This window comes from Brienomyrus brachyistius, chromosome 18, assembly GCF_023856365.1.
Source record: "Brienomyrus brachyistius isolate T26 chromosome 18, BBRACH_0.4, whole genome shotgun sequence".
Classification (NCBI taxonomy): domain Eukaryota; kingdom Metazoa; phylum Chordata; class Actinopteri; order Osteoglossiformes; family Mormyridae; genus Brienomyrus; species Brienomyrus brachyistius.
The window spans coordinates 16379467-16403166 of NC_064550.1; the positions used below are offsets into that span (position 1 = coordinate 16379467).

The window sequence follows — 23700 nt, forward strand, 5'->3', positions numbered from 1 at the left end:
TGCAATATGTGAACGCTAACAAGTTGTTGGATAAGACTGCTGTGTATCTTTTAGCCTATTAGTTTGACAAATACTAGCAAAGGTATTAAGATTAATTAATAATACCTTTGCTAGTATTTGTCAAACGAATAAGCCGTTATAACGATTCCATTTTTGTTAGTGCTTCACTGAATTGGTTGTACAGCGCTGGAAAAAAAAACATCACAGAAATAAAAAACAATGCAACATTTCTTCACGTTTTATTTTCTCTTTTTTATTAAGGGAGACTTAATTGAATACTGTCCTGAATTACTATCACGTATCAATTGTTAGCTCCCCACTGCGTTTTTGACATTTTTAACATTGATAGATGTTTAGTGTGTGAAATTTGTAAAAACGTCCCCCTAGAGAAAAAAAATTAGTAACCTTCCAATTAGCATAAGAACCGCCGTCCAACTTTCCATAGTTTAACAACGGTATAGAACCTGAAGTTGTAGCGTTTGAATATAGCTGGGGTTAATATGAGAATCAGCTCGAAGAAGGTGCCTTTCGCTTCAGCCCGATCATAACCTGTAAGCCCATAGCTACTAGACAACGGCATGACCTACTAGGTCATCGCGTCACTCCACTATTAGCAGCTGCAAATATATATCATAGACGTAAATAAGTTCATGGTTATAAACGGAAATTAGCACGCTGAACACTTGCCCACCGTGATATATATACGTCGTGAATTTGTACATCATTAGAATGTGCGCTTGTTTTTGAATTACAAATTTTAAACACGGAGAATATCTCGCGTAAGAAATGGATTTCTCAGCACTATAGTTGCATTTCACATGCCAGTAAGGTGCACAAACGAGCTGAGGGGCTGCAAAGCAGCATTGCTTTCCGCAGGGGTCACTGTCGTCCTACTTTGACGAACTCGCGCGGCCGGAGCCCCAAGCTCGCGTCTGCAGACTGTGCTCACGAGCGCAGGGGCTGGCGGCTCGCGGCCGCTGGATTGGTGCAGCCGGAGTCAAATTGGCGCCATTTTGAAGCCGAGAGGAGGACCTGGTCCGGCAGAAGGGGAGCAAGTCGGCCGTTATTCTCCAAACTAGCTCGGGTATATTGGCGCCAGCTATCGAAGAAGCCCGCTAGGAAAAACGGTATGTCGAGCAGTGTGACCCGCGTGTCTCCGGAGTATATAAAAAGCGCCGGTTTGCGGCGGGTTACGCGGGCGGTTATTGTCCTGCTAGCTAGGCGGTGCTGTCCGTTCTCCTGGTCCGGCGAGCGGCTGGATGGCTCTACAGAGGAGCCCAGGAAAAATGGGTTTGGCTGCGTGAAGAAGCCGTCAGATGCCGCCCCAGTATGAAAAGAAAGCTTAAAACCATTATGTGATTGTTTGCCCGTTTGGGGGTTATTTTAAATCAAATTCTGTATTTGTTTTAGCTGCTGCTTTTTCCGTTGCTTTTTTTGCTGAATGCAAGTGGCCTTATACGCTCCTCGTAATGTAAATAATATGGCCATTTAATGGGACGGAGGGAGCCTTTGGAAGGCCACCCGTTTCCCTAAAACGAAACGGTACCTTGTTGGGTTTGCACCGCGACACCCGATGCATTTAATGCGTATTTACATTCATCGTCAGTTAGCAAGCTGCAGACATGGCTATCAAGGTTGCAAGCTGTATGCGTGCGTTTTATAAAAACGTACTAGAAAGTGTTTAAAACGGGAGGGTGCTGGTGAATAGGCCACTTATGTGTCTGGTATATTCAGTGTAGATGGGTTACTAGCTGAGTAGCTAGACAGTGAGTTTATTGGGGAAATAAGGAGAGGTCATGCCGCGCACCCGCGGTTCAGCACAGGCATGCTAACCAAGCTAACTGCATATGTTGTATAGGCATCGCGGAATACGCAACTTCTGAGGTTTATGGTGTCAGCTATATATGTGTGCGTGTAATTGCATGTAAACTGCAAATAAATACTGTACTTGCATTGTTACTTGTACAGAGGATATCGTGGTTTAGGTTGTAAGACTGCTCCTGGCTGTGCTGCTGCCTACCAGTTGACTAGACTGTCACATTGGCAACACGTTGATTTCCTCACCGCCAAGTTCCGCGGCTTCCTATGTAGTCGATTGTGTATTTTTTGGATTTCTTCCTACCTGAATTGAGTTAACTTGTGACATGGGTTCGGATGCCCTGCCTTTTTATACCGTAGGTGTATGTTGCGTGATCGTCACTCTGTATCTTTGAAGTTTTTAATTGAAACGGGATGAAAGTATACAAGGCTCTGCGATATCCAGCGTCTGCTTTGAGAACACGTGTTAGTTTATGTACATTACTACCCCTCGGATGTCCGTTAATAAAAAGGTTTGACCAATAGTTTTAAGTGCTGCGTTTGGAGATTCTATTGTAGTGTCAGCCGTGGTATTTACTATTAATTACGAACAATGGACGAAAGTCAGGCAGGGTTAAAGACTGAAATTGTATCTAAAATTGCTTTGAATAGCTGTGCAACGTGGTTAAATGGTGTGGTGATGCTGGAGTTGTCAAAGGAAGTAGATTCAAATCTCTTAAATTACCCTTTGCTTTTGTCATGCTGATACATCCACAGTGAATCTGAGTTGTTCAGTCTTGTTGCATTTGGTGCATCATCAGTTTGCCTTTTAGTTTGTTCCTTTTAAATGATGTATGTTAATTTCACGAGTATTACTGATGCATACATTTGTCAGTTTGCAGTTTAATCAAAAGGTGATATTACACACCAAATGGCTCACGTTTTAGTTAGGTCTTAAATCTCGTTCAAGTTTCTACATTACTGATTGATCTTTTGCTTAAAGCACCACCCAACCACCGTTTATATCAATAAAACAAGTGAATTTAGTGATTGTCATTGTTACCACACCCCAGCACACAACAATGAAATGTGTCCTCTGTATTTAACCCACATGTGACAATGTAACACAGCAGGGGGCAGCTAATTCAGCACCCAGGGAGCAGTGCTTGGCTGCAGTACCTTGCTCAGGGTACCTCAGTGGTTCCTTGCTGGCCGGGGATTCGAACCTACAATCTTCCAGTTGCAATTGCGTGTCCCTAATCATTAAACCACCACTACCTGTGCTTTTGATATCACCCCCACACAACTTTTCATTCCTTGTTTCTTTCATAAATTCGCTCTCTGCTGGCGGTCACAGAAGTGTGTGTATCTAAGATTTTTTTTTTCCCACATTGCAATACATGATTCAGATTAAATTGACAATTGTTTTGATGTCATCAGGTTCCATCTTTGTTTAAAGTAAACCATACCCACATGGTGTGTGGTGTCGGCACTTTTTCTGTTTTTGGCAATAGCTGTAGCAGTCCTGACTCCTTCAGGGACCATCTGCTGTTTAATGGACCTCAATAGTAATTGAACTGTAACTGTCCAGGTTTTTTGTGTGTGCGTTTTTCATGGTTTTGTATGCCAACTGAGAGAATGTTTTTGGTATGGGGGAATATTTATTTGATTTCCTGTTACTTATTGTTTTGTAGTACAGATGATGCTCATAGCAACTGAACTACTTGTAAATGTGTATAAGGAAACAAATTTCTTTCTGCTAATATCAGGTAATCACTAGTCCTGTATTTGCTAAAGCCACATACAATACATTCTGCCATAAGTGCAGTGTTGCCACAGTACATTAGGGGCGTACTGATGCCTCTGCATTGAGATGAATTTGTTTTTAAGGTGGTGATTCAATGCATTAATCTGTAACATCAGAATTGAATTTTGGGGGTAAAATAAAGATACTCCTTATTCCGGGTCGTGCAACTCGGGTTAAGTGCTGCAGATAGACGCACGAAGAAGTGGTGCCTGCATTTTGGCTTCCGAAACGTAGGAATGCAGGTGAAGATTCATTAATATTCATAAAGGAAGCACCACCCGATGATCTTTATGCTACAAAACTTGGAGTTAAGATGTTCTTTGCACTATGGTGATTTTGGGAAACGCCTCATTCTGGAAGCATAAAAAGTCTTTTTGCAAACTGTGGTAGCTATGGTCAACACCCCAAGGCAGTTAACTAGCTACGTAAAAAGAAATGTTAGCCTTAGTGATGTACAATATATTGGTTAAAACAGTGTTTCCCAGCCCAGTCCTCAGGGACACCCAGATAGTCCACATTTTTGTTCATTCCCAGCCGATCAAGAACCCCGAATACCTGGTATGGGTGTATTGGGAGCTAGGAGAGAACAATAATGTGGACTGTATGGAGATACCCAATAACTGGGTTGGGAACACCGACCTATTGGTATTGGCCTATATTTAAGTATCAAGATACTGGCATTGGTCCGATGTGTCGGTTACGGCCAGTTGATATGCAGCTTCTTCAGTATTCAAAGATGGTGGCATCAGAGCTAAAGACACAAGTACCATTTTAAACTAGTGTGTTCTCTCAATTTGGTAATAGTTTTTTTTTCCATGTAGATTTGTATTTCATTAATCATTTGTAATAAAGATCCCATGGTATTGTCTGAATTATTTTTTTTCCAGTGACGTTAACTTTGAATCTAGATAATCGAAATCGATTAATCAAATAGAAATTAAAGAATTCTGATGCATCTTGTCTTCCCCTCAATAATCGAATCACCTTGGGGCCAACAATATACACTCCTATAACGCATCCATTATGATGAGGTTTAAAGAATAACTGGATTGTTTATAAATGTCGTCTTCTAGATTCCTCCATCTCCTCGAATGTCCACTTTCCTGTCCATAAACATCAATCGGCCTCCTCCTCGAAGACGAGGGTGTGCTTGTCATTTGATTTGATGAGATTAGTCAACTTGCTGCTCATTATTCCTTCAGGATAATTAGTGGTGTTTTAATCGATACCGTTGTTAATTACTTCAATTAAATTATACCAAGTATTTTCTGTTGTACAGGTAATGGGTTAAATTAGGATTTAAGCTGTACTGCTTTGGGTCAGTTTTTTTATTTGTTTTTTTAGATTTATTGAACTTCAACCTTATTTGAATGCAAAATAATGACCTCAGGCATTTAAAAAGTATTGGCCGGAGAATTTTCTTGTGACAAATTTAACTTGCATATACAGTTAAATTTTGTTGCAACACACTCGCTGTGACAGCATATTGCAGGCTACACAGTGCCTCTCTTGGAACCTAGATTTGACAACTAATCAGATTTGCTATCGGCAAGAATTTGGTTTAGATGCAAACCACAGAAATCATCATGAACCAACCAAGCCATTTATGTCTCTGAAAAATGTCAGATATTGGCTGGTATTTAAACCTGTTGGAAACCTGGCTTTTGAATGCCATAAACACAGATCTTTCTCTATGGATTATTTAGATCACTTTGTGTGTTGTTGAAAGGTGTTCTGTAGCACTCCATAGTTTATTAAATAATGTATTTTTCCCCCTTGAGTGGGTATTTTTCTTGGAATAACTTGCTAGGGCTGTTGGCTGCCGAACTTGATGCTGATTATTCTTGTGTTCTTCGAGTAAGAGAGGGAATCAGTGGTAAAAATAAGAAACGCCTACTGGCGATGCACTTAATTCTGACCAGTTATATATATATATATTTTGTCTAACATTACAGGTACAGATACAGCAGCTCACTTCCTAGCTCTTCAATTCTGTGCCCCCTGTTTACTGCCTTGTGGGCACAGTCTGTCGTCTGGTTACAGGCACATCTGTCTGTATCGGGCAGTTTTGTGGCCAGCCTGTGCGCATTGACTTATTATTTACTATCTTTATTTGTGCATTGTGTACCGCCATGCCATAGTCTTCTATTGATTTTAAAAAAATGTTTTTTTGGGAATGTCGTTGTATCCAACCATTTATTTGGTGAACACTCTAGTTTTATGTGCTGTGCTGTCTTGAAGCTGTTATTTTGATGTGTGTGAGTATAGTAGGCTTCAGGACAAACTAAGGGGACAGACTCTCCACCCAGTTTCTGCCTTTGGATTTAAGGATTCAAAACTTTGTCATGTGTTCCAGGTGCAGTGAATTCTTACTTGCATTCTAAACCACAGACTCATAACAGAAGTGCATAGATCAATAAATGGCACAGTAGGTATACTACAGAATTGTATTAACTGTCTAAGTGACTAAGCGCTACATAAATTTGGAAGTTACTGCAGATGTAGAGCTTTGTGGCAATAGGTGTAAGTTTGCTGATATTTCTTTCCTTTAATGTGTTCAGAATTTTACTGCCATTTTCTTTTCCTTCCTCACACTGTTGCTCTGTCATGTTCAGTTTCACACCTGTGTCACTGGCACTTACCTGCCACCTCGATTTACTTGTTGGCTTCATTATTGAGTGCCTGCCCATTGGAAGCTCTACTGTGATAAGCAGGTCATTTCGTGGTGTGCAGCTTCTTGGCAACTTTATTCTGGCGCCTTTCACCCTTCCCCCAGCCCTCTCCAGCCGGGTACCGGGTAGTTTATCAATGGAAGCAGGGCTCAAGAGCACAGCCGTCTGGAAGATTACCCCCCCCCACACACACACACACACACACACACACACCCCACCAGCTGACAGCTTGGCACTGCAACTCCATTCAGTTTTCCAGAAAATGCTGTTCTGAGTGTTACCTGGAATCATGCTATATTTTGTTTTTCTGTTTTGTCGTCTCGCATCGCACCGTGTTCTGATTACACAGCAGCTGTTCCTGTCCAAAGGTTGACCTGTTTTCTACAGCTGGGTTTGTTTGCTGAACGCATTCAGGTTAAGATTCTGTATATGACTGGATTTTGGTATTCCTGTTAATGGGATGCGAACTGGTTGGGTTTTGGTTTCTTAAGCAGTGTCCTAGTTTACATGTTGTAATAAAAACGTTGGCTAACCGCGCTGCCTGTTTTCCCTTTGTTAGGCTCAATTGAGACTCAAAATTGGATTTTAGGTTGGTTCAAAATAACCTCTAGGCTTTGGAAATGTGGTGTTTCTTTATATCAAAGAATATACCCTAACTAAGTGCCAATATAAACACAATACTGGAACTGCTCTTCCCAGTCCCCCTCCTTCAGTTGTCTACCTGGATGACCTACCTGTTTGTATGGCATATTTATCTTTCTAGCTGTTGCAGAAACACGGTTGTGGTGGTTAATGTAACCTGTCTGTTCCCTTTTATATGATGGAACAAGGAGTACGTTGTTGGAAAGCTGGCATTTTGGGGTTGAGGTTTTATGGTTGTGTGCATCACGTAAATGTGAGTTTGTCTCTCAAGGCTGGTCTTGCTGAAGATTATTCCATCTGCCTCTTATTTGGAAATGAAATGGATAATTAGGGCTAGTGCTTCTCACCATGGAGAGAAATGAGACTGGGCCTGACCTTGGAGTTTGGTTTTGGGTGCGAATTCTAATTCCTTGTGAGCATGTAATGTTCAGAAGTCTACCATGGTGAACCCAAACTAGATGGTCCTGCATATTACCTGTGGGTGCTACTCTGTCTTGTAGCCCAACATAAAGAAATGCAAACCAAAACAGTGCACCCACCTGCCTGCTGTGTTTATGGTCCTTTGTTGGGCTGTTCTGGCAGCAAGGCTCGGTTTATGCTTCCTGTCTGCGCACAGTAGTGCTGGACCCTCAGCAATCCCAGTTGTTGATGCTTCTTGCGCCTTCGCACCCGGCAACTGTGTATTTTGAAGTGCTGTTACATTAAAAATAAACATTTTTTTACTAAAACTAATCATGAAATATGTACTTACAAGTATGCAAGGTAGTGTTATCGTTATTTTGCAGTACTGAAATTTAAATATGAAAATAAAACAAACGAAAACCGCAGGAGCTCCCTTGTATCTGTGGGTGGTACATTCCAAGGCCACAATGAAGGATCAGGGCAAACCATTTGTGGACCTTGTATGTATATAATGTGATTTTCATGTACATGCATATGGGAAAGGTTAATTGATACATTGCTTACAGTGTGACATCACATACAGTAGTAACAAAGGTGTATTGTACATTATACAGTACTGTACTCTGTCGAAAGAAAGAGGTTCTGATGTTTTAGCTTAATTCTCAGAGGGGATATAGCAACGAAATAATGTATCAAGGGGTGGCAAAGCCATGAAAGCCATGTTTTTTGTTACATTTTTATAAAAGGCACTGTGAAAATGTGGCAATGAATGCGATCGGTAAGACCGCTAGAGGCAAACTGGATGAGAGTTCTGTGGGGAAGCGTGGGTATGGGGACAAGGGGAGATGAGTCATGTACTGTGTGTGACCGGGCTGGCGGATTTCACAGTGTTACAGGCTGTACTCGCTTGAGGCGGTTTGATACTTATGAACCGTTTATTTCTGGAATTTATCAATTTAATTTTTTTTTCACCCCAGTCACCCGTGGGTAGCTGAAATATGGGGCCTCACTGTATAAATGTTGCTTCCGAAACGAACAAATAAAATTAAACATCAAATGTCAAAATACTTTTTTTGTTACCGTTTTTAAATAGTATTTAGCTGAAGTAATTTGTTTCTTTGAGCCTTTTTTGTCTGATTCCCTTGAACCATAGAAATAAAATTACTAAAACTTAAACTGAAACATATGAAGACTAAAAGATATACAATTTAAAACTAATGAAACCACATCTAAGCTAAATGGGGTTTCAAATGAAAACTGGAAAAATCAAAGCTTATGTAATGCTGACGCAAGGACATGGACACACATGATTCTATAATTAAACACTTTATTTTTAGTGATGCACCAATAAGGTTTTTTTTTTTTTTGCCAATTTCCGATCATCCATCATTTCAAAAACTGACACAAATAGGGATTGTTTGGGAGGTTCTGCTTAAAATCCCAAATAAATTTAAAGTAGATTATAAAAATATATGAAAGTATATTTTTGGTAAGAGAACACCAACTTTGGCATACAGTAACAGCCTCAGAGCAGTATGGATTTTTACCTGTGTATGTCTTGTATATTTATAACAGAGGCTGATTATTATTTAAGTGTGATAAACTGTTTGATTTCGCATTACCTGCACTGAATTTTCTTTTGTTATCCTCCGCTTGCATTACTGATGGACTAGCGTTATTCAGCAGTATTGCGGCATTCTTTATTGGAATGCATTGTTTTTCAGAAACTCTTCATAGTCTTCACTGTCTCATTTTAAGGTGAGCAATCAAATTTTGTTGTGGTGAAATGTTAATTAGTAGATTCCTCCCCTGAAATTTCGTCAGAGCAATGTTTGCAAAATGCATTTTAACGTTAGAAAAATGCCTGCTGTGTGAAATTATTTTATCTGTTTAGTACTCGGGTATGCAAAGCAAAATGGGTAATTTTAAAGGGAATTCCATCCATCCATCATCTTCCGCTTAATCTGGGGTCAGGTCGCGGGGGCAGCAGTCTCAGCAGGGAAGCCCAGACTTCCCTCTCCCCGGCAACTTCATCCAGCTCCTCTGGGGGGATCCCGAGGCGTTCCCAGGCCAGCCGGGAGACTGTCTCTCCAGCGTGTCCTGGGTCTTCCCCGGGGTCTCCTCCCAGTGGGACATGCCCGGAACACCTCCCCAGGGAGGCATCCCGGAGACATCCTAATCAGATGCCCGAGCCACCTCATCTGGCTCCTCTTGATGCGGAGGAGCAGCGGCTCTACTCTGAGTCCCTCCCGAATGACTGAACTCCTCACCCTATCTCTAAGGGAGAGCCCAGCCACCATGCGGAGGAAACTCATTTCAGCCGCTTGCACCCGCGATCTCGTTCTTTCGGTCACTACCCATAGCTCATGACCATAGGTGAGGGTAGGAACGTAGATCGACTGGTAAATCGAGAGCTTTGCCTTTTGGCTCAGCTCTCTTCACTATGACAGACCGATGCAGCGCCCGCATGACTGCTTACGCCGCACCGATCCGCCTGTCGACCTCCCGCTCCATCGTTCCCCCACTCGTGAACAAGATCCCGAGATACTTAAACTCCTCCACTTGGGGGAGGACCCCATCCCCAACCCGGAGAGAGCATTCTACCCTTTTCCGGCTGAGAACCATGGTCTCGGATTTGGAGATGCTGATTCTCATCCCAGCCGCTTCACCCTCGGCTGCAAACTGCTCCAGTGAGAGCTGAAGGTCACGGTCCGATGAGGCCAACAGAACCACATCTGCAAAAAGCAGAGACCTAATCCTGAGGTCACCGAACCGGACACCCTCAACGCCCTGGCTGTGCCTAGAAATTCTGCTTTGAAATTAAAGCTATGAACAGAATCGGTGACAAAGGGCAGCCCTCACCGGAAACGAGTCCGACTTACTGCCGCCTATGCGGACCAGGCTCTGGCACCGATCATACAGGGACCGAACCGCCCTTAAAAGGAAGCCTGGTACCCCATACTCCCGGAGCACTCCCCACAGGATTCCCCGAGGGACACGGTCGAATGCCCTCTCCAAGTCCACAAAACACATGTAGACTGGTCGGGCAAACTCCCATGAACCCTCCAAAACCCTGCTGAGAGTATAGAGCTGGTCCACTGTTCCACGGCCAGGGCGAAAACCACACTGCTCCTCCTGAATCCGAGGTTTGACAATCCGGCGGACCCTCCTCTCCAGGACCCCCGAATAGACCTTACCCGAGAGGCTGAGGAGTGTGATCCCCCTATAGTTTGAGCACACCCTCCGGTCCCCTTTCTTAAAGAGGGGGGGACCACCACCCCGGTCTGCCAGTCCAGAGGCACTGCCCCCTTGTCCACGCGATGCCGCAGATGCGTGTCAGCCAGGACAGCCCCACAGCATCCAGAGCCTTGAGGAACTCCGGGCAAATCTCATCCACCCCCGGGACCCGGCCACCGAGGAGCTTTTTGACCACCTCAGTGACCTCCACCCCAGAAATTGGCGAGTCCACCCCCAAGTCCCCACACTCCTGCTTCCATATCGGAAGGCGTGTCGGTGGGATTGAGGAGGTCTTCGAAGTATTCCTTCCACCGACCCAAAATGTCCCGAGTTGAGGTCAGCAGCGCACCATCCCCACCATAAATAGTGTTGATGCTGCACCGCTTTCCCGCCCGGAGCCGCCGGATGGTGGACCAGAATCTCCTTGAAGTCGTTCTCCATGGCCTCGCCAAACTCCTCCCACACCCGAGTTTTTGCCTCAGCAACCGCCAAAGCCGCATCCCGCTTGGCCTGCCCGTAGCTGTCAGCTGCATCTGGAGTCCCACAGGCCAAAAAGGCCCGATAGGACTCCTCCTTCAGCTTGACGGCATCCCTTACCACCGCTGTCCACCAGCGGGTTCGGGGATTGCCGCTGCGACAGGGACCGACCACCTTACGGCCGCAGCTCCGGTCAGCTGCCTCCACAATGGAGGCACGGAACATGGCCCATTCGGACTCGATGTCCCCCACCTCCCCCGGGATATGGGAGAAGTTCTGCTGGAGGTAGGAGTTGAAACTCCCTGACAGGGGATTCCGCCAGACGTTCCCAGCAGACCCTCACTATACGCTTGGGCCTGCCAGGCCTGGCCGGCTTCCTCCCCCACCAGCGGAGCCAACCCACCACCAGGTAGTGATCAGTTGACAGCTCTGCCCCTCTCTTCATCCGAGTGTCCAAGACATGCGGCCGCAAGTCCGATGACACGGCTACAAAGTCGATCATCAAACTGCGGCCTAGGGTGTCCTGGTGCCAATATTGCCTGGGGGCAATAAGTATGCCCACGCCCGCTCGGCGCCTCTCCCCGCGGGCAACTCCAGAGTGGAAAAGGGTCCAACCCCCCTCAAGGAGACTGGTTCCAGAGCCCAAGCCGTGCGTCGAGGTGAGTCCGACTATATCTAGCCGGAACTTCACAACCTCGCGCACCAGCTCAGGCTCCTTCCCCATCAGAGAGGTGACATTCCATGTCCCTAGAGCTAGCTTCTGTAGCCGAGGATCGGACCGCCAAGGTCCCTGCCTTTGGCCGCCGCCCAGATCACATCGCACCTGACCCCTATGGCCCCTCCCATGGGTGGTGAGCCCATTGGAGGGGGGACCCACGTGCCTTGTTCGGGCTGTGCCCGACCAGGCGCTCGCCATCGAGCCCCACCCCCAGGCCTGGCTCCGGGGGGGGGGGGGGGGGCGGTGACCCGCGTCCGGGCAAGGAAAAACGTGGTTCCAAAATTGTTCTCTTCATAGGGGTTTTCTGAGCCGCACTTCGTCTGGTTCCTCACCCTGGACCTGTTTGCCTTGGGTGACCCTACCAGGGGCATAAAGCCCCAGACAACATAGCTCCTGAGATCACTGGAACACGCAAACCTCTCCACCGCGATAAGGTGTCGGCTCCAGGAGAGAGGAGAGATTGATTTTAAAGGGAATTATCGGCGGCAAATAACGGCTCATTTTTAACCATCGGCCGATTTGCTGTAGTGGCCAATTCAGATAGCTGGCCAATATAGTCTCTTTAATTTGCAGCCATCTGGGAGCCTGTTTAATGCCATAGCAAGGAATTTCGTAAATGCTGGAATTTCTGGACTCCCTTAGCCAGCCTTTTTCCGAATCCACTGGCTATATTTGTTTTCCCTTTGAGAGAGGGTAGAAAAGATTTATATACAGTCTTTGGTCTAGTCTCCTTTCTGACTTGATCATTGACCAGGGGAAAAGTAAAGGCTGACCATCCGCATTGTTTCAGTTTAAGAACACGCCTTTGCGCAGCCTGTCTGTGTAGTCAAGGCCAGTCCCTGTGACGACAATTGTCACCACTGTTGCGCACATCGACGCATCTGTGTAGTATGAACCAGGCTGAAGTCCGACCGTGTATGTGTCTTCAGGGAGTATGTGTAGTCAGGTGCCAGAAGGATACTAAAAGTAATATGACTGGCCTGAGCTACGCAAACTATTTCATCTGATTCTGTGATGGATTTTATATAGACAGCAATTATATAACAATTGTTCTGTTGCACTGATCAAACCGTGGGTGGCTACGACAAAAAGCTGTGAATTATTGGCCAAATCTGGAGAGGTTTGGCACATGAGCAATTGATCGTGGTCGTCATTTCCTTAAATACAGGTCTTGCTGGAAAGAAAATTGATCCCTTTGGCATGCTGAAAGATGCCATGCAACATGATTTCAGTTATATGCTGAGAGGTAACAGGTCAGCAGAACTGTTGTCTAACCTGCTGAGTAGTTTACATGTCTCCTAGGCAACCAGTATAAAGTTATCAGCATGATGGTGGGCTTTTTGAATGTTGATGGGTGCAGACATTTGCAATGCAGACTAATGAGAAATTGATTTGTACAGATGTTTATAAACTGGGTATAATGTCTTAACCACAAAAACTGACTTAAAAAAATCACATTCAACTAGTGATGGAACCCCTAGGTGTGATAATTATAGAAGGAAATCTCATCCAGAAATTCCCCCTTTTCTCTCTTGTTTTTCAAAAAATCTGATGCCAGCTGTTATGTCACTAACAACAGTATTTAGTTGTCACTCAGAAATTTTCAGTCCAGTGATCATTTTTGCAAACAATTTTATATTAGCTAATTTCTGATCCTGTATGTTTTGTTCTTTTGTATTTTGCTTTTATTTGCACGTACGATGTTTCTCCGGTTAGTTTTAGCAATGACAATTGCATGTGGTGGTATTTCCACCTTCTGAAATCTGAGGAGGAGGGGTTAACAAGTAGGCTAGTCATTAGGGCAGCTCCCAGCCAAAGGCAAGGTACCAGTGTTCACATCAAGCAGCTTCTCGTGCTGATGCATCCAAAACACTCATAAAGTAGAAGCTTCAATTGGTGGTGGGGGTAACTGGTTGCAGCTGTATCTAACATGACATTTACATTCGTTTGTTGGCCCCTTTTGTCCAAAGTGATGTACAAGTGAAACTCATAGCACATAACAATCTGTTGATCAAATGGAGTTTATTGATTGTTTTGAGTTAAAGGTTTATTTGATATTGTATACCAGTCGGTCTATAAATGAAGCAAAATATTAATAGCCACAGTTACGCATATGCTAATCATAAAACCGGAAATAAAGGAAAAGCAGTATACACGAGCAACTAGATGATGATGATGACGACGACAACAATGATATATTGCTTCAATGGCCATTGCACAAGAACAAGTACAAACACGTGGGAATTCGTCTCTTCACCTGCCCCGTCATAGCTTCAGGGTCACGGCACAGAGTCAGCCACCATGTGGCACCCGTGGAGCTGGGGTTCAAGGTCTGTGCTCGAGGGCATGCGGACATGTGGCTGTTCTGTGTGTGATTATATGGTGATCGACGATCATCGTGATCCTGGTTTTGACAGTTCAATATCGATTCAAGACATCCCAAGATTGATCTAGTTAATTTATGCCTTTTCCCCGTGACTTTGGAAATGCTTTCACTGATTTTCACTTGTATCAGTCCTCGTCATATAGGTGGCACTACTTTTCCCTCTCACCTATAGACAGGTTGCGATGAAATTGAGCAATTACCTCGTGCTGCCATTTGGTGCATTGTCACTCATGGTAATGGAGTACTTCGAGCACATGAATGCATGTGAAGTAAGGCTGTATTCTCATGGAACTCATTTTTGTACACCACTGCTTATGGGATGCAAAGTAACATCATGTGAAAGTTAATATAAATAAAAGCAAATCATGTAAGCAGAAAATGGATGTTAAGTTCGTGTTGCCTGTTACTACAGGCTAGTGTTGTGAACCTAATGTAAGGTTTTCATCCTATCAAAAAACCTGATTCTGCACAAAATGTTGCCTTAAACCAAGAAACATCCCATCAGTGGCAATTCTATGAATGAGAGCTGTCTGTCGAGAATGGCTGGCTAGACATCGTTCAGACTACAGTTGAACCTCGTTACTACGTACAAGACGGGATATCAAAAACATGTACGTTATAAGCATAGAACGTTGTAACCACTTAGTGCAAGATGGATGAAACAACTCACGAAATATACAGGTAAATGATAAAACAGACCCTTAAATTGACTACAAAACAAACCAACACATTATTACTTGTTAAATAATTCAACAAAGCTCATTTGGATCCTTGAAATTTTCCTTAAATTACTCACGATTACTTAGTGCCGGCCGGCGATACACGGCAATGAAAATACACAACGGCTGGTCAAAATGGATTTTTAAAATAAACATTCGCATCCAAATTGGCATTTGGCCTGAAAATATTAATGATATTATGATATTAAATCATAAAATCCTTTACTTCCATTATTATTCTGAATTCACAATTACCGGCATGACCCGGTATTTCACAAGGTTTAATAAACAAAGAATACTCACACAACACTTAACAAGCCATTACTACGCAGTCCAGTAACGGTCGGTCAAGGCACCTCATTTAACGCAGGAAGTTACAATGCAATAGACAAATGTGCATTGTCGGGCGAAGATCAGGTAGATGTAGCGACACAAGTTGTGGTGGGCGGGGAGAGCGCTGTACGTTGTAACGATGGTTAGTTTTCGTATTTTCTCTAGAAATTGACGTTGTATCGAAGTTTACGCTGTAAACAATGGCTGCTATTGGAATAATACGTAGGCTAAAAACGGGAATTGGAAACCTGTACGTTGAAAAGGTGAAAACGTTGTATCCGGGGTACGTAGTAACGAGGTTCGACTGTAATGGGTAGGCTCATTACACCGCAGTGTGCAGAACAGTTTCTCCAAATGTATCAACTTTTGAAGTAATTCTGGAGACAGAATTGGCATCCTATCTGTTACTGCAAAGCGTTGCATAATTGTCGTATGTGTAATACATCAAACAGTACATGGGAACCATTAGGGTGCCCCCGATCTTGTAATTCCTTTGTTGTTCTCAGTGTTTTCCTGGTGCCCTGGATGTTGCGATAGTTCAACTCTAAGTTCATTTTGATTTGGGGAAATTTGGGTGGCATGGTGATGTGGAACTTACCATTGTTGTCTCGCACTTCTGTTTGTCATTGTTCGAACCTCTGCCCTGGCTCTGTGTGTGGAATTCACACGTTCCCCGCATCTCATCATGAGGTTTTCTCCGGGTATTCCAGTATCCCCTCACTGCCCAAAAACATGCTGAGGTGAACTGAAGTTGCCAGAATGTCTGTAGATGTGAATGGTGTGTGTGCGTGCGTGTATGCGTGCGTGCCCTGTGATGGGTTGGCACCTCATCATGGGTTATTCCATGCCAATAATTTCCGGGATAGGCTCCAGACCCCCGCGACCCTGCATAGGACAGGCAGGTACAGAAGATGGATGGAGGGATGCTTTGCAATGTGATGGTCCTGATATTGCTGTGTTGAGGGGGTAGGTCCTGATACTGATGTAGGGTCATTAATCTGGTTTGATAAGAGTGAAGCGGAATGGAATGTGGTGGGTTTTTTTTTAACATCATACTGAGTTGGGAGAGGGAAACTAGGATGAGACAACGACAAATAAAAGCACGGAATGGCAGTCGTGTGTAAATCTCCCGTCATTCTACTTCAAATTTTCTTGTGCGGATTAAAATCAGTTTTCCCTTGTGATGCCTTCTATGTGGTGGAATTGTCTTGAATTGCATAGAACTTAATTTCGTAGCTCAGAATGCCCATCTCGTCTTGTTTACATTTTGCCTGTAAACCATGGAGAAACTGTTTATGCTATTTGGTAGTTTTTTCGAGGGGGGTTATGATCAAAATGGGACGCAGTGTTTTATTTATATTTGATTCATACGACCTGCAACATGTATATTTTATTAAATCTGGCTGGCAGACTGATCTTTTGGTTGCACAGGATAGAAAAACAGTGTAACATTCTGCTAACTAGCAGTGGTAGGTTTCACTTCTAGCAGCAGTAATATTAGACAAAAAATATATTGATTATTGATCAAAATTTCAGATGCAGAAGTAGACAAGCAAAAAGTATTCATTAAATGTAACTGAAATGCAAAAAGAATTCCATCTGTCCAATTTTTGCTCCGCTGTGTTTTTTTTTCCCGCACTTCCGCGGCTAACTTGGAAGTTACATGGTACTTGTGGTCAACTAGTCAGCAAAGTATTGCTGTAAGCACCTAGTTTGGAGTAGGTACTAAAAATGGGTTCTGGAACTGCAATCAGACCACGTTCCTGCAGTGTGAATGTGACGAAAGTTACTGATTCTGGAAAAAGGTTCTGGTTCCTGGGAGGAAAAAAAATTCAGTGGTTAGAATAGATTGCCCTAAAATTCCTGTAGGTGTAATGGCCAGGTGTCCCAGTGATGGTATACTTTTCCCTTATTAGTGGTTATTCCAGTGTTGATAATAGCTGTCAGGCATCCAGTTTTTTGTTGTTAAAAATGAGAAGTGACAGACTGATTTTTGAAGTGGACACTGTGTTTAGTGACTGGAAATTTTGTGTTTAACGTTTAATAATTTCTTGTCTTAAAGCTGCGTGTTTGTCCGTGTTTGTGATAAAATAGACTGACAAAGCAGTATGGCTTTAATTATCGTCCTTGTTAAAAGACCTTGAATTGCACTGGCAGAATATTTTATCATGATAGTTGTTTAAAATAAATAAACCATGCAAAAATAAACTTTTGTTGGTGGGGTGTGATACTAGGAAACACCCACAGTATGCTTTGTTGCTAGGTTGTTTTTCTGACTGCCTCGCTGTTCATTTCAGGGTTGACTGGGGCTCGGTGACATGCCCTAAAAATTATAGTGTATTTTCACGGATTTTCACAATATTTTCACAGTATTGTCAAACTCGTATGTGGTAAAATATGACAGGCGGCTTTTCTGATTATGATGACCGAATTGTTTTCCTAATAGTCATGCAGCAAGTGATGGGTATAACGATAAGCCATATAATAGCGATTTACCTCGTGATAATTTATGTGCAGTAATCATCTGGGCTTTAGATGACGGCTGAAGCATATGTCTGGACGCTGGCTTTTCAGTAATATACAGACGTTTACTTACGCCGATAATTAGGTTAGCATATTAGTAGTACACCTAGATCTGCTCCTTGCCTTTTACCACCGCCCCATCGAGAGCGTTCTTGCGTACGGACTTCCTCAGATGCGGGAGCTCCCCACGGGGCCATGGGGGCAGCAGAGAAAACACCTGGCTGCCCTCTCCCCACCCTGGAACAAATCTACACCTCCCTATGCCGGAAAAAATGCTATGGACATTGTACATGATTCATCACATCCCTGTCAATGTCTCTTTCAGCTTTTGCCATCAGGCAAGACATGCAGAACAATGAAAATCAGGACAAATTGCCTAGGAAACAGTTTTTATCTGAAAGCAATCATGGCATTAAACTCAAAACAGAACTGTTAACCTTTGATATTTCGTAAGTGCAATTTGTATATTTTGTAATGTATTGTTTTCAACTAATATTTGTTGAATTTGGTTAGTGGTAGCGGCCACATTGTGCTGTTTTATGTATCTCATGGAAGCAATAAGCACTTAAGTGGCCGTGAGGGAATGGACAGCTCCGCATCCAGCTCTTCTTTGGAAGAGGAGGTACTGTCTAACGTAAAAATGGACGTTGGTGATGTGGCACATTTATTAAACATAAGGATATGCCGAGTTTATGCAGACCAACAACTTTTGGGATTCACAGTACGTCTTTCATTAATATTTTAGGCGCATTACCAATCTGCTTACCAAACTGTGAATGTAAATAAATATCTGTGTGGTTCCAAAAAGCCGGTGTCTGGACAAATGTTTACGGCCGTCATCTGAAGCCCTGGTGATTATGGCGCGTGCCCCAAATAATCGTGATGTTATATCTTGAAGCCCTAATTCTACCTGTCAGTTATGTATACATGAACACAGGCATTGTGGCCGTCGTAGATGTGCTCTATAGTGATAACTACAAATGTAATAGTGTTGACCATCACAGTGACCCCTTATGTTTTGTCTGCCCCCCACCCCGACCCTGACAGGGAGCACCAAGTGGAGAGCATGGCGCACTCCAAGACTCGAGCCACCGATGGCAAGATCACGTATCCCCCAGGGGTCAAGGAGATCTCAGATAAAATCTCCAAGGAAGAGATGGTTCGACGGCTCAAGGTAACTATGCAGTGCTGTGGTCTCACTTAAAGAAGTAGCATCAAGCTTTTTGTATTTTTATCTTTTATGAAGATTGTCATTAGATAGTTGGTGAAACACTAAGCTTTTGTTGTCCGTGGAGGGTGACTTTGTAATACCCATATTTAGGGATCAATTCAGTTACAAATCACAGTTCTTCAGAGGGACGATTTTTAGACTGATGCAAGATTAAAAAATCGATTTTAAGTATGTTTAACTCAAGTTAATTGTATTGACAAATGAAAGCAACATATGTTCCCAGTTGTGCACAACCTGGTTTTGTTAAGGAACTGGTGCGCGTGAGTCTGACGCAGTGCTGTCATGAATGAGCAAGATCATGCAGAGACACTTCCAGCACTGTCTCATTTTAAATTCAAAGTTCAGGGAAGCTGGATTCCAGAAACTAAACCGACAGCTAGACATGAGTACAGTTGTCTGCATCATTTGCCTTGGTAAGATTTAATGTTGTAGTGATCTCGCTAATATTAACATGCATCTTTCCCAACGGTGCCCCTGCTGCATGTGCAAGGCAAACTGACACATCTTCAAACATGCTTTTAAGCAGCACCGACAAAACCGAACAGAGTCCATTGCATTGATACTCTTTAGAGAATTCCACTTTATTTCATTTTCTAAAACCAAGGTGTCAAGACATTTTTCAGTTCACGATTTCAAGTCGTCCATCACCATTTCGTTTTATTCACTGCTTATTTCCAGTGCCATATATGCTGTGTACCAGAGGCGCTCAGATATTTTTGTTGTGCACGTTGCTCGCCATGTTTTCGTTCAGATCCTTTAATTGCCAAAATGCAGCTGCTGTTGTAGGTACTGCAGTTTGTACTGAAGCTTTTTATGTTTTTCTTTTTGTTTGAAGTTCTGTTTGTTGAGTAGAAATAAACGTAGTAAATATTGACCTGAAATACAAGAGGAATCATGTTAAAAGCAGCAAATATTAATAGGGGCGTTTACATTATACAAAAATCACAGTTTGATACGTACCTCGGCTTGAAGTCGCGCTCCAGTACATTTTCAGTAAAGCAGGGGTAAAAGCAACAAAACGTAAATTGCTTTTCTTTGTCTTACTGAACCAAGTATGACTGTCTGTGTCAATACTGCTGAGACCTACTCTTTTTTTGCTAACAAAAATTTACTTAAATACATCATTTAATAGGGGGCGGCAGTTTTTTTTTCTTCTTAATAGGTGGTGCAGTGGTTAGCACTGTTGCCTCACACCTCTGGGACCCGGGTTCGAGTCTCTGCCTGGGTCACACGTGTGTGGAGTTTGCATGTTCTCCCCATGTCGTTGTGGGGTTTCCTCCGGGTACTCCGGTTTCCCCCCGCAGTCCAAAAACATGCTGAGGCTAATTGGAGTTACTAAATTGCCCGTAGGTGTGCATGTGTGCGTGAATGGTGTGTGAGTGTGCCCTGTGATGGGCTGGCCCCCCATCCTGGGTTATTCCCTGCCTCGTGCCCATTGCTTCCGGGATAGGCTCCGGACCCCCCGCGACCCAGTAGGATAAGTGGTTTGGAAAATGGATGGATGGATGGACATCAATTAATATTCTCTCAAGTAAATGAAAATTAAATATCCATTAAAATGCACATTTAGAAAATGAACTGTACTTGCCCTGCATTGTATTCACATTAGCAGCTTTCAGCTTCAGAACTGTGCAACACAAATAGTCTCAAAGGATACAAAGTATAACAAAATAAATATCCGTCATGGTGCAATACCTGTACTCGGCTAGTGATGGCGGAGGGTATCCGAGTGCTGGTTTACCGATGTTTGCCATAACTGTGCATGTGTGGTGGTGCGGCTTCATCCGCCCCTTTCCGAATGTTGCGCGGGAGCAGCACGCAAACGCGCATAGGTTCCGCATTTGCTGCATTTGTTCAGTATGTATGTGTACCAAACCGAAAGACCTATATCGAAACTTTACGGTATGAGTATGTGTACCATTACACTCCTAATTTTTAAGCAAGATGAACTTCAGTAAAAAGGAAACACAAAATATCACAATGCATATTAAATTGGTAAATATATCTATGTAATATTGAATTGGAAGGTGTCTGCCAGCTTCCACTCCTAGTCCACGTGGTTCTCCCTGCTTTTCTGATGTAGATGGTGGTGAAGACTTTCATGGACATGGACCAGGATTCAGAGGAGGAGAAAGAGCTTTACCTTAACCTGGCACTTCACCTGGCGTCAGATTTCTTCCTCAAGCACCCGGATAAAGACGTGCGGCTCCTGGTGGCCTGCTGTCTGGCAGACATCTTTCGTATCTATGCCCCGGAGGCTCCCTACACCTCTCCAGACAAGCTCAAGGTTTTTTTTTTTTTTATTCACTTTTTATTTTGCACACTGTCAAGTGCAACTCATGGGTATCTTATTAGCTTCATATATACAGGTACCACCGTATAGTTGGCAGCCTTGTGGTCAAAAGTGCAAATTTGAGAACACCTCGAGGCCTACGGCTCTGTGACTTGGATCTCAGTGGTTGGTTGGTTGTTTACAGAGAGGCACTGAATCTCTTGTGTTTTGTGTGTTTCAGGATATTTTCATGTTCATTACTCGACAGCTGAAGGGTCTGGAGGATACAAAGAGTGCACAGTTCAACAGATACTTCTACTTATTAGAAGTATGTCTACATTTTCCAACTTTAGTGTGGACAGGGGATCAATTTAAAGTTTTGCTGGTGTGATGCAAGGCGGATGCTTCTCCTAGCCCAGTTGCCGTGGTCGCAGAGCCTGATGCTTTTTCTTTCTGCCTGACAGAATATAGCCTGGGTGAAGTCATACAACATCTGCTTTGAGCTGGAGGACAGCAATGAGATCTTCACTCAGCTCTACAGGACTCTGTTCCAAGTCATCAAGTAGGGTCACCGCCCCAAGCTGTCATAGACAGCCTCTTGTCCTGTGCTGTAAAGATCCATGCTAGCAGACACAAACTGTCATGTGGCAGAATTCATCCTGAACGCTTGTAACATCCCGTTGAGAAATGTCTGTTTTGCTAGACCAATTAAAGAAGAGTTTGTAGAGGGAAACTAGTCAATAGAATTCGGACTAAGTTGCTAGTGAAGTGTCTCGAGATTAAAAATGGGGGGGGGGGAGTGATTCTGGAACTGGGCTTTAAAGAAAGGAGGTTGAATGAGTGTCGTAATATTGAATTTTGTTGTGGCATCCTATCGGTTGTAGTTTATTAAGTTTAGTAAATGACCTCTAGCCCAAAATATTCTTTCCCCCCCTGCACACTGTTGGTTTACCATGAATGTCATTGGATGATGTTGCCCCCACTGTCCACTAATGTGATTTGCTTGTTTCCCTGATCCTTCCCTGATTCCCCTCACAGTAATGGGCACAACCAGAAGGTTCACATGCACATGGTGGACCTGATGAGCTCCATAGTGTGCGAGGGTGACACCGTCTCCCAGGAGCTGCTGGACACTGTGCTGGTCAATCTGGTTCCTGCCCACAAGGTGACGTTTTTGTTTGACACACTCTGGATGGTCCGGAATATTCCCATGGTTGTAATTTTAGTCGCGGTAATGTGGTGGCGTTTCTAATTTTAATGTTGTCTTGTGTTTCCTGATCTGTTTAGAGCTTTTGATGGCTACTCTGTGAAACTGTCCTGTCTAGTGATTCTCTGCCGTCCGTTACAGACTTCTGGCCGACGGAGAAACTTTACATGTTGCCTGTCATCTGCATGCTCCTTTATGGGCATCGCCCCCACCCCCACCCCCACCCTACCCTCTGTGGTCTTCTGCAGTCATTTATACTTCATGCCTGATTAAGCCGTGTTTTCTGTTTAGGGCTTTTACAGTTACACACCCATGCTGAGGGGGAGTACAGTATGCTGGCACTGGCTATGTGGCTTAACCTAATGGAAATGAACTTGGCAACCAGTGGCAACTGTCAGTCTGGCTTGTTGGAGTTTTACTTGCACAAAAATGTTCTGAGAGCAGAAGGAAAAATGATTTGGTTATGTCACTGAACCAATCTGGTTGTAGAGGAGGTGGGGCCAATTTATCTGATTGGCTGGTCCTGCTTCCCCTAGTTGCTTGGACCCACCTCCCCTGCAATCTGGTTCTCCCTCTGCACCAATCATTTTTGCCTACTGCCCTCTGAAGTAAAACCCCCATGAGCATCTGTCTGTGGATAGTCAGGCTAGTTAGTGATTGACAGTCTGTAATAGCACTCAGCTCAATGCCTCCATTTGCCAACAGTTGTTACAGGTAGTGGTCACTGGGTTCATATATTGTGTGGCCCACAGTCCTGAAGTGCTTTCTAGGTCTGCGAGGATCCATAATCCTCTTGATTTAGCTAATTGGCTCTCCTTTACTGTTTGAGTTCAGTGTAGTGTTTGCATAGTTCCAGGCCCTGAGGCCTGGCTCATAATGTGGGCTGTGGCTGGGTTTAATGCTTTTATTGTCTTCAGTTCAGGACACAGAGCTTGGTACTGGCTGGATGCTAAAATAAATGGAAGTGATGGTGGAGTTTCCTGCTGGAGACCCATATGAGACCTGTGTCTGTCCCATAGTTATTGTGTGTGGTGGTGTTTTTATATGAGGTCTGTCCTTTCTGTGTTTGTCTTGGGACAGTGCCATGTTCGTGTGTGTCATGAGCAGCGCTGATTGTGTTCGCCCTTCTTGTAGAACATGCTGTGCGTCTCTCTGTCTGACTGCAGAACCTGAACAAGCAGGCGTACGATCTGGCCAAAGCCCTGCTGAAACGGACGGCACAAGCCATTGAGCCATACATCACCAACGTGAGTGAGCGACCTGCGGCTAAGCGCATG

The 23700-nt window shown here is 43.9% G+C and overlaps 1 protein-coding gene across 1 annotated transcript in view; it reads left to right on the forward strand.

Moving 5' to 3' along the window:
• The first annotated feature begins 947 nt into the window (after window positions 1–947).
• Window positions 948–23700, forward strand: part of LOC125712572 (sister chromatid cohesion protein PDS5 homolog B-like) — a 36072-nt gene continuing 13319 nt past the window's right edge. The window contains exons 1-7 of the mRNA XM_048982779.1: window positions 948–1127; window positions 18761–18887; window positions 21028–21231; window positions 21458–21544; window positions 21681–21778; window positions 22255–22381; window positions 23590–23670. Of these exons, the coding sequence (XP_048838736.1) occupies window positions 18780–18887; window positions 21028–21231; window positions 21458–21544; window positions 21681–21778; window positions 22255–22381; window positions 23590–23670 (705 nt within the window). The 5' untranslated portion in view covers window positions 948–1127; window positions 18761–18779. The remainder of the gene's footprint in view (window positions 1128–18760; window positions 18888–21027; window positions 21232–21457; window positions 21545–21680; window positions 21779–22254; window positions 22382–23589; window positions 23671–23700) is intronic.